General features: G+C 51.6%; 2 protein-coding genes across 2 annotated transcripts, besides 6 other annotated features; both read right to left on the reverse strand.

Moving 5' to 3' along the window:
- Positions 1–11,234: part of a sequence feature (sequence corresponds to BAC RPCI93-21H15) that runs on past both edges of the window.
- Positions 1,354–1,395: a microsatellite.
- Positions 1,519–1,549: a microsatellite.
- On the reverse strand, positions 1,813–3,879 carry Tb927.7.6970 (paraflagellar rod protein, putative; the record flags this gene model as incomplete). The annotated part of the gene is made up of 1 exon (XM_841224.1): positions 1,813–3,879. The coding sequence occupies one exon, from the start codon at positions 3,877–3,879 to the stop codon at positions 1,813–1,815; it is 2,067 nt and encodes a 688-aa protein (XP_846317.1).
- Positions 4,082–4,126: a microsatellite.
- Positions 4,976–10,480, reverse strand: Tb927.7.6980 (hypothetical protein, conserved; the record flags this gene model as incomplete). Its single annotated transcript, XM_841225.1, has 1 exon — positions 4,976–10,480. The coding sequence occupies one exon, from the start codon at positions 10,478–10,480 to the stop codon at positions 4,976–4,978; it is 5,505 nt and encodes a 1,834-aa protein (XP_846318.1).
- Positions 10,851–10,878: a microsatellite.
- Positions 11,167–11,188: a sequence feature (AT_rich).

The following is an 11,234-nucleotide window of genomic DNA, read 5'->3' on the forward strand; positions in this document are numbered from 1 at the left end:
ACACAACCTGCGTGAAGGTACACGTTGCATGCAAGGTGTATTCCCACGCAGCGCAATACACACAAAACAAAACCCTTGACAGCTGGAGGTAAATACCTCCAACAGCGGCGTCCAATAAACAAATCGAAGCGCCGTGAGCTCTCATTTTTTCACTCCTGAAATATTCACAATCCCTCCTTGCTTATCTAAACGTACCACCCACGAGACACACTAACCTTACATGAACATAAACCAACACCGCAGCTTTTGTTCCTCTCTTCTACTTCCTGTTCAGATCCTTTTAGCACGCCCATAAAACCTCAGCTTACTTGCGCGGTTTAGGGGTGACTTCACCTTCACCTTCACCTCTCCTTTAACTGACACTTCACACAATTCCCCATCTTTAATTAAACCAGTAAATGCTCATCTTCTTTCTGCACAAGCACATCTGGTGTTTATGTACATGTGTGTATTTATAAATGGGAGTATTTGCTGCTCAGCCGATCGGAGCCATTCCCTCTGCCGTCTCACACTTTTGAATGGACCTGCCTGGCGCTTGTTGAAGTTAAGATGATACCTCTTCTTCTTTCTTCTCCCCCTTTACTCTATTTACCCCTTCCCCGAGACAAAACTCAGTGGCTTCAATAAATCTCCCCCGCTCGGTACGACATTTTTCTTCGTTACACCAGCCAATCTCTAAGAGGACAGATGAGAAAATGGAGTGAAGCTACTGCAAGAACACGCATGTCGGTACGCTATTTCCATCACACGACAGTTAGCCCCGAAATATTTGTCATTACTGATGAAACACATAAGAAAGATGTAAAGCAGCAAGCAGTTTCGAATTCGGCATGGCAACATTTTTCTCCCCTCTTAGCTCATTATGCTCCTTTCGCCCTTATGGTGGACACAAGTCGCATTCACCACCGTGTAATGACAGGGTGTTCAGGTAAGCGACGAGTGAACATGAGGAGGGAAACTATGGTATCGAGGAGCCGAAAGCATTAAACGGTGTCTATTTCATCAGCTTCTCGGCATATTCACTCGAATACAACACATCACTTCCATTATTCCTGCATCCTTGGCTGCATTGCAATATTCACTTCTCACGCTTGCCCTAACCCCGTCACCGTCCCAGTAAAAATAGCAACAGTAAAAAAGGAATACAACTGAAGGCGAAATTCGGCGCCACAACGGCAAGCTACGAATCGGAAGAGGAAAAAAAAAAGCATGTGCGCATGTGAGGGGAAAGGGAGATAACTAATAATGCACTAGCACTACCCATCATTACTAAACACAACTACCTGAAGCGACGATCGCAGCAGGTATATGTGACACGCAGCCTTCCTCTTATCTACATTCGGTGTTTTAGCGTTCCCTTTTCTTCCTTTCCTTTCCCTTCCCTTCCCTTCACTTAATCGTTCATTCGTTCCGCACCAAAATGCCCTTCTCAGTTCTCCTCCTTATATTTTCCCTCTGCAGGTACCTTTCCCTCCCCGTCACGCCAACAATATCTGACAATGAGGATGGGAAGACAGAAAACAAACAAACAAACAAACAAACAAACGAAAAAGATATATTGATGAAAGGTGGGAAGCGTGCGTCTCTAGAGAGCTCAGAAAATTATCTCTCATCTGACCCATGCCACTCATTCATTCCTACCCTTTCCACCCATCTCTCCTACTCTCTACTCGTCGCTGGCGACTCCTCTGTCGATCTAACGCAAGAAAGAACAAAAGAAAAAAAACTTCTTCAAAAAGAAAAAAACAAAACAACAAAATGAAACAACAACAACCCCCCGCAAGTTATATAAGGCGGGTTAGTTACTACTTGCTATGAAGACGTTTTAGGCGCCACCTTTCCATTAGCCTCCGCTTCTTCGCGGGATCGACCATCTCCAATGGTAGACATGAGGTTGTGGTACTCGAGCAACTTCTGCGTCCGTCGCTGGTTCATTTCTTCCAGCTCCTTCACCGGGTGGACAAATTTCACACCGGACGCCAGCAACAGTTGTTCTGTGGGCTTGAAGTCTTCCAACTGCTTCACAGCCTTCTGCCCAATAAGGTCAATTTGTTGCTGCATAGTTTCCTTCACCTCAAGAAGGTCTTTCTTGGCCTTACTGAACTCCTTCGCTTTAGGGTTGAAGGTGTCCATGGCAAGTTCCTGCTGCACGTGATAGTACTCAATGCGTTTGTCCAACTCCTCCAAGTGCCGTTCTTTTTTGTATTTAAGTTCGCCAAGCGTGAGGTAGAGCCCACGAAAGTGTGACAGGCGCTCCTTGCGCACTTCAAGCAGTTGCTCATCAGCCTCACGCTGCACCATATCCTGGAGATACTTGCCAAGATGATGGTACGATGAACGCACCACCTCAAGCACCCTCTCGCCACATGAAAGGCTTTGATCGAGGTTTTCAATAGTTTTGCGGAGCTTCTGCTCATGCTGAGCCGCAAACAACATGAAACTCGCTGCGTCCTCCGAGCGTTGTTGCTCCTGGGCAGCCACCTCCAGCCGGTCTTCCACCAGTATGGCTCTCTCTTCCGAGAGATATTTGAGTCGCTGCTCCAATTCCTCAATAGCCCGCAGGCAGTTTTCCTGCTGCTGTTCGTTGTGACGGAACATCTTATCCCATTCAGCAAGGTACACTTTGAAGGTGGAAGTCTGCTTTGTTCGCGCAGCCATAATTTCCTCACGACGTGCGAGGAGCCGCTCCAAGTCCGTTTTCCCCCTCCTTCGTACCTGCTTCTCCCGATCCAACACTTTTGGTGCCTGTTTTGTGCTCAGCTCCTTTACAAGTGACCGCAGCTCCTTCGATGGCTCGTCCACAGAAGCCCGCTTGCTTTCCTCTATTGCTGCCTCCAACTCATCATATATGGGCCGCATGCTCTCCAGCAGGGCAGTCTTCTCAAAGTATAGTTGTTCAGAGCGTACCATATCACCATCTGTCACCGCGTCCTCCTGTTCACGCTGCTTCTCCTCCACATCAAAGGCCACACGACGCAGGCGCTCACGTGGCCCTTCCATTATTTTTTCTAGTGGCTTTGTTTGAAGGCACTCGTTGGTCAGTCGCACGAGCGGCTGAACCCAACAGGCCCACTCTGCAACATCATTGGCGGAATTCGAGCAGGACCCATATCCCCCTTCTAATTCCTGAAGTGACTCCTCCAGTGTTTCAGTCAGATTCTTTACCAGCGTTGTTAGGCTATTTGCCCCCACGTTACCCCTCTGAGCAACGGAGAGAACCTTGTTGTAGGTCGGTATGTTGCGCAACTCCTTCGCACTAGCTAGCGCCCGTTGTAGTGGAGCAATCCGTCTCCGTATGGCCTCCTGCGCCGGTCCGGCAGCGGTTCCGCCAGCCTCCCCACCGGTGCTATCGCCACCTTTCGAAGCCGAGTTATGGTTTCTGCTGCCGCTGTTGTCATTTTCCTTTTTGGAAGTGTTTGCGGGGGCGTCCGACATGACCATATCCCCTAATGCTAGCTCTAGACCACATTCCTTACGAAACGACTCTGCGTATGCCTCGGCCATGCAGTTAATCATGTTGAGTTGCTCCACCGTGATGGGCCCGTCCTTCGCACTCGGCGTTCCTGTGCCGCTGCCCTCCTGTGATGCTGTTGCAGTTTTCATGTTGGCCGCATACGTTTGAGCCAATTCCTCAAATAATTTCACAATGCGTGCGCCGCTATCACGCAGTGCTGTGCGACGCGCTTGCGCCAAGGCAACATTGTTTGTGGTGACAGCACAGGCATCCAATACGGCTTCCCGTTGCAGAAATGTTTTCCGCGTCGCAGCGACACTCCCAGCGAAGGTCAAAGATGTGGGGACGGTGTTTGAAGGAGTTGTGGAGGAGCTGCCGTTACCATTAAGGGAGGTACCACCCTCATGACCACTCTTTTTGGTCATTGTGTAGTGCTAAATGAAATGCTGACCCGCGTAAGGTGATACCGGGTGTACTGTTCGTCGATAGGAAGCACACAAAACTCCTCGGAGGAGGACACCTCACACACACGCGCAAACACGCACACAAGGAATAACGAACTTTTCCCTAAGAATACGCCTCTCCAGTTGCCGTGACTAAATAACAGGAGACCAGCAATACTACAGGTATATATATATATATATATCTGCTTGTATATACGCGTCTATATGTTAGCACGAGGACTCACTCAGTTTTCTTTTTCGCGACGCTCCCTCGTCTTCCTCTTAACACTTGTTTCGCCCCTTTGTTTTATCGATGTATGTTTTCTTTTCTTCTACCTTGCTACCTTCGCTTTTGCCTTTACCTTTTCTTTTAGCGGTGAATGTGCACAGGTCCGTGCGTAAGTTGTGCCTTGGTCAGTGTCGTGCTCAACTGGGGCCGCTTGGATGAGAGAATAAAGCACATGAGGAAGGGGACAGTGAAGCGGATTTAATATATTGTGAGATAAAGAGGGGAAAACAAAGGGTAATGATTCAACTGCGGGCTGAACAGTACAACCTGCAACAACGCCAGTACGAACTAACGACGTAACGGATGCAAAAGTACAAAAAAGCGGGAGGAAACGTATCTGTTCGCGGTAACAGTGTTTGTGCGGGGCACAGTCTTAAGTGACACTTGCTCCAAAAGTTAACATTATGCATGACAAGTAAACGAGTTATTCAACACCACTTCCCCGCACAATAACAAAAAGTTCTTTCCTCTACTTATTTCCCCCCCTCATTATTCTTCATAAATCCCTTAACAAACATATAATTTTCTGAATCTTCACAAGAAGCTATGCCTCTTCCCTCGCCGCCACCCTTCATCCCCTCACACACACAAAGAGTCAAACGTTGCGTACGCGATTGGAATGCCAGAAGAGAGCAAAGCAAAAAGGAGGCCTATCGAAACCAAAGCAGACGCCGAATAAACGAGGCTAACCAACACAAGAGAACAACAACCAAGAAGACACAGAAGGTATCCATATTATTTATTTCACTACTTTCCCTGCATTGCTTCACTCACCCATTTTTTACACCTTTAGGGTGGTAGTGCCACCAACGCCCGTTGTTTCGCCACGAGTTCCCCCAACGTGGGCCACACTCGCTTGGGTAGCGACAAGACATTCCTCTGAGCCGCTTCCGCTCGCTCCTTTTGTGCAAGCGCCGCCTCCATCTCGCTTCGTGCTTCCGTGGAGAAGAGTGATGTGGAGGAATGAAGAAGAAGTTGCGCATAATCTCCTTCAATCACATGGTGCACAACAGATGTGAAAGCAGCCGGAGAAGTGGAGAGACGAGCCGCTGCATTATAGACTGGCTGACCGCTGCCACCCTGCAATGGGCAACGCACATGACTAGCGATGAGTGGTTGAAGATGGGCGGCCAGCGCGGCGTCCTCCTCACGCACAAAAGGCGTATAAGCACCAACTGCACCAAGTGTGGTTGCGTAAAAGAGAATACGTAGCGCCAGCGTTGGATCTGTACCGTCACTTGGGTCATAGTCGTGTACGCGCAGTGATGTAACCAACTGCCCTGCACGATGGAAGGCGATTTCTTCCAGCAGTTGCTCACTTGCAGCGTACCGTTCAGCTTCCACGAGCTCGATGTCCGTCATATTTTGGACCGGTTCGGCAAACCCAAGTCGGGCATCCTGTGGGAGTCGAAGGAAGACAACATTTCCAAAGCGATCTCCTGCAGCGATTGTTCGTTCATCCAGGCACGCGACGCAGGTGATGCTTCGCGGCACGGCGTCACGTGCAATTAGCATGAGGAATGACATGGACCCCACTGAACCACTCGAAGTTCCAGGCTGAACTGTTGCGATAAACACAGACTGGTCTACCGTACCACACACAATGAGAAGGCGCCGCTCCCTAACGATGTTGGTGCTGTTCGGTCCACAGCGGTAGAGATCGGCAGCGTACGTTGTCGACCCCGGTGTCGTCGCTGCTGTCGTCCCAGACGAAGATGATACAACATTAGGTGGTGTGGCGAAAACCGTCTCAATGGAGGTTATACGACTCGGCACGTTTGGCAGCCGTCGCTTTCGTAGGAATCGGCGTTGGCCCCATGCATACACGTGTAACCCACTCGCTGCACCCATGCCTACAAATAGAAGGCCCACGTCCGCACATATGTGTAGAGCTGAGGGATAGTCCGTGATGGCGCCGCCCACCCCTTTGGATTGAGGAGCTGTGGGCTGATCTCCATATTGAGTGGCCGTGTTGTCATCGTTTCCATCCTCTTCGAATCCTGTGGAGGATGCCGCAATGACAGCGATGGGGGTGTCGTGTAGCTGCTCCAGTCGTAAGGAAGGTCCACTGCTGCCACTGGGTCCTGAGGCACCACTTACCACAAATCGAAAGGCACGGAGTCGGCCTTGGGTCCACGACGCCCCAACACCAAGTCCACTGCCGTGTGTGAAATGTTCAGCGCACCCTAACACCACCACCGGCTCGCGACCAAAGTCCTTTACGAAACTTCCTACGGCCGCGGAAAGAACCGCCTCACCTTCCTGGAAATAAATGGGTGGGTCCAACCTATCGGTACGTCGATTGTATAACTGTAGAGTACTCACATAGTAGTTCGGGTGATTCAAGGAGCGCTGTGGTTTGTCCAGTGGGATGCCGCCTGCGCCCGCTGACAATTCGGGACGGCCATCAGCCGCGGCACCACTCCCACTGCTACTGCCATCCTTGTACCGCGCAGCTGACGCAGCACGGCGGAGGGCGGCTACGCCATAGCCGCGATGTTCTGTCCCGATCACCAATAAACATTCCGGTCTCGTCGGGTGCTGCAGCAAGCGGCGCCCGGCCACTGGAAGGGACGTATAACTAAAACTGTACTCCAAACCCGTCTCTGCAGCTGTAGAGGCTACACCAGCAGCGAAGAGGGAGAGTGTATTTCCTGCAACCCCAAGCACCAGTTCCTCACGTGCCGCCGTTACTACTCCCGACTCTATGTTTGATCCGGATCCTGAACCGGCCGTTGCAACCGGTGGTGCAGGGCGGCGAAAGGCAGCATACATTGCCTGCGGCGTAGGGAAGCGCCATGGGACGGTTTTTGGCATTCCGTCTCGTACGTCACAGCGCCAGTTGAATTCCCCGCATAGAATGTAGCACACCCGCTCACCATCACCTGCGATCATCTGGCACGGTGCAGTGCCGCACGTCAGCACGGCGCGGTTGATTACCTTGTAGGTGATGTGGTCAAGCTCGCAACGTGTCACCGTGCCATCAATGTGACCAATAAAGCAAAAGAGGCGGCGCGCTCCACCTTTTCGACCGAGGTATGTAAGCAGCACAGAGGTAATAGCCGGAGCTGCATCGCCGGCAGTTGCACTGGTTCCACAATTATCCCTGTCATCCACAGAGGTGCAGCGGATGGTCTCAAGAGGCTCCCGCAGTTTTTTGGGGCTGACAATATACACTTCTTGGCTTACTGTCGCGATGGCTGCTAACGTTAAAGGTTGGGATAGTGAAGTTAGGGTCCGTGCACTAAACATATTTGCCTCACCATCGGGATCACGTAGGAGTGATACTGCCGGTGCGTGCGGGAATGTAGGCAGCATCTCTAGCTGCTGCAACCGTGATCCACTTATTCCCATATCAAAACTGGCGATTCCACCAGCTTGCGTGAAGGAGACCACCATCGTGTTTCCAGAGATGTCTGCCGCAAGAATTCGTTTCCCGTGCGGGTGCATCCATGTGACCCCCTCAGCCATCGGTGTTGCCATTGCCGGCTGCTGGTAGTGCGACCCAACGCTGTCACCGTGGTGTGGGAGCACAAGGATACAGGTCGGAGTTATTTGCACATAGCCAACTCCATAACGTAAAGTACCTGCAGCTATGGTGTGCTCGGATGTTATAAAGCCCGAAAGAGTGTCCGGCTCCACCTGCTTGCCGAGGCCAAGTGAGAGCACGGTGGTGCCCTGTCGAGTGGAAAGTAGCAGCTTGTCATCACAGACGGAAGTGTGGGTGGAATGATAACTTCGCTTCTTGGAGGAATGCCGCTTACCGCTGGCGCTACTGTTGTCAACACCCAAAAACGCGGCCGACCTCGCGGTTTCGTGTTGCAGTTCGAGCCACTGTGCCTGCATCCCGGTAGCCGAGGCCAGGGGCATTAAGTGCGTGAAAACCGCTTGTAGGGTGAATGAACTCTCCAAACGCGCTGCGTATCCGTATCGCGCATGGAAAAGAACGCTATCTGATCCCCTGCCTACAACAGCGTCGATCTGCACCTGCGGTTGCTTTTGCTGCCCTTGTGGAATGCCTACGATAAGGGAAGCGACCGGAGGTGTGTTGGGGTAGCTCTTCAGCAGCACCATATGCCGCAGGGTTTGATGGGGGTGAAAGAGCGGCACCACCCGACTGTTTGGCTGTTGTTTCCGTAGAAGCACTGATGGTGCTGGTGGGACGGCAAGGCCTTTCGCAGGAAGCGCCGGGGGTGGCATGGCACCCGTTGCATCGTTACGGCGGCCCATGCCACCGTTTACGACACTTGAGTCAGAAGCAGTGCGATCTCCCGTGTTTGACTTGTCCGCACCGTTGGTTGAGCCATCGCCGTTTGCAGTTTCACCGCTCGGGTCACCGCCATTGTTATTGCCGCCAGTATCACCGTTTCCCTCCTTCGCATCTTCTAAAGGCTTATCCCTTTGTCGTGTTTCGTCGACACGAGATTGTTCCACCATTCGCATTCTGGACAAGATATACTCGGCGTCGGACCCATACCCATCTTTAATAATTTTATACAGACCATGTGTTGGAGCCGATTCACTTCCGGCAAACACAAAACCACGACGGAACAGCGCCATAGCGGTCGTAGGAGGTATCGTGTCAAAGTATGTCACAACAAGCGGTGATGGCACGGTAATGGCGGGCACTGCCGCCTCAGCCGCATCCAACACCCCTCGATTGCGTCGCAGCTGTTGCTGCTTCTGTTGCGCTGCGCGAAGGGCGTCATAGGAACGCTGAACATCCAACAACGTTAGGCTCACGCGAAACATATCACCCTGGTCGTCCTGTAACAGCATAAAGAAATCGTTACGCACGCATGTGCTGGCGTGAGAAACAATCATCGGGTCGTACAGCTGCTCCCGAAAGTCGGCCCGCCGTGGGAATGGGGCGGCGGTTTTGAACAGGGCCAACGGTCCCAGTCCGCCGTGTTGTTGTGCACTAGAGCTCGACGTCAAATCACCGCCTTTCCCGTCGCGCAATCCACTACCGTGCACCTGAGGAAGAACGTCATACCAAATGATTTCCGCGTCGGTGCACACTAGAACACCCCCAGGGCCGAAAGGGGTTGCCGGTACGGCCACTAACCGATGAGCAGTTGCTGGCACAGGCACGAGATGTGTTCGTTGCACCTGCTGCAGCCCAGAGGCAAAAGCATACACGACAAGCTGTTTCACTTTAGCGCTGCTGTTTGCACCACCGCCCTGCAAGGCGGAACGGTTGACACGCAAATATGCCTGCCCTGCAACACCACCAACCACAGGCGGGGGTGATGCTGCAGCTCCTGTCCCCCCACCAGCGTTCACCTCCGGCAGCTCTTGCTCCAAGGCAGCGAACGTAGCGTTTTCTGTGGCGCCATCCAGAGCGCAAATGGAGTAAATCATTGTTTGCCGGTGGGCTTCCACCGGAGATCCAAATGAAATGATGTCTCTTACCGTCGCTTTCTTCCGTTGCGACAGCTCACCAGCACTATTGTCCACAGTGTTTTCATCATTCGCACCAATGTTTCCAACAGCAGTAACATCCCCCATGAGCAACACGTTGGGATCGCCCTCATCGTTAAGCAACCCACCACCCATCATACGGTTGTTGATGCGTTCCGTGTAGTATTCCTCATGCTTACGTAGCGGCACCACAATCTTCTGTCTCATCAGCGCCGCCACAAAGACGGCTCTACCAAGTGGATCCACCGCTAGACGTGCGCCCGGCACGGTCAGTCGGGCTCCACTTCGTCCGAGGTCCACTTCACTCACGCGAACAAACCTTCCCCGTAGAGAGGTCACCTGGCTGTGCTCGGTGGATGCAGTGCCTGGAATGTCATTCTTACTACTATCCGTCGGGTCATGCATTAGACGAGTTGGAATTGGTAATTCGTCCAAATCATAACGCAACAAAACCATTGTTCCCGTCTCTGAGGTGATGGCCAACCGCTGTAGAGCCGAGCTTCCACCGCTGGCCTGATCTCGACGGGAACTGGGATGGGAGTCAAGGATGCCGCCACCACGGTTCGCTGAGGATTGCCCCACTGCCTCGGAAACTGTCGGTACGGTGGCAACTTGATTAATGTTGGTGAAGAGCCGCGTGCTGTGAACACACTCAGCGGTGTTCTGGTTTACATGCAGGGTCCACAACTCAAGGGTATCATGACGCACTACCACAAAATCACTAGCTCCGGGAAGCGTGAAGGTGCCAACTACGCAGTGTGTGATTTTCTGCGTGGGTATAATGGTTTGATGGTATATAAGGTTCATATTTGTGCTGGCCTGACGTGAACCCGAGCCCATGGCCGCACTGCCTGCAGGTCGTGCAGCCATTGCAATAACTTCAGTCTTAATTCCCTCTACCTCTTGCCACCGGATCCTCTAGAGAGGTATTTATTTTACCTGCACACCAAAATCCCGTAGAGCGCCTTCGGATCAACTGATCCAAACACTCAAACAAAAACACACGTATGTGCCTTATCCGACTTCGTGCTTCCTTTACGCAGCCGGCGGTTTATTGCCTTTGGATCCTCCGTGTGCAAATATATGCCGCCTTCCTCCCTTCAAACTGCGCTCCTACAAAGTCAGCGGAACACGTTATGGTAATACAAACCACCCTCGTGCGTGTCCCCTTTCGGTTTGTGTTTTACAGTCTTTTGCAGCGTGAGCGGGGGAATGCACACAGTCCGCCAAACAAAAGAGACTCTTTTTCCCTCTCTCTCTCTCTCTCTTGCTTCGCGTGTGCCTCCCGCTTTCCCCTCCTCGTATGTTTTTCTTTTTTACCCTTCTTTTCGTGCGGGCTCTAGTTACAAAGCACATGTTACGTTGCGGAGAAAACAAAAAAAAACAACAAGAAAAGAAGAGATACCATTGAATTGAATGAGGAGAGAAGTTTTCATTCAGCGGTAATAAGCACTACCGATGAAGCAGAGAAGGGCTAGGCCATCTTAGCTTCTGTATTCATAGGGTTCCGCTCCCTCCTTTCATCCGTCCATTCCTACGCGTTCGGGCTCACGCTCATATAAAAATAAATATATATATGTGTATATATTATACGGTGTACCCATTCGGAGGCTAAGCAAAATGT

Source organism: Trypanosoma brucei, chromosome 7 (genome assembly GCF_000002445.2).
Source record: "Trypanosoma brucei brucei TREU927 chromosome 7, complete sequence".
NCBI lineage: Eukaryota > Euglenozoa > Kinetoplastea > Trypanosomatida > Trypanosomatidae > Trypanosoma > Trypanosoma brucei.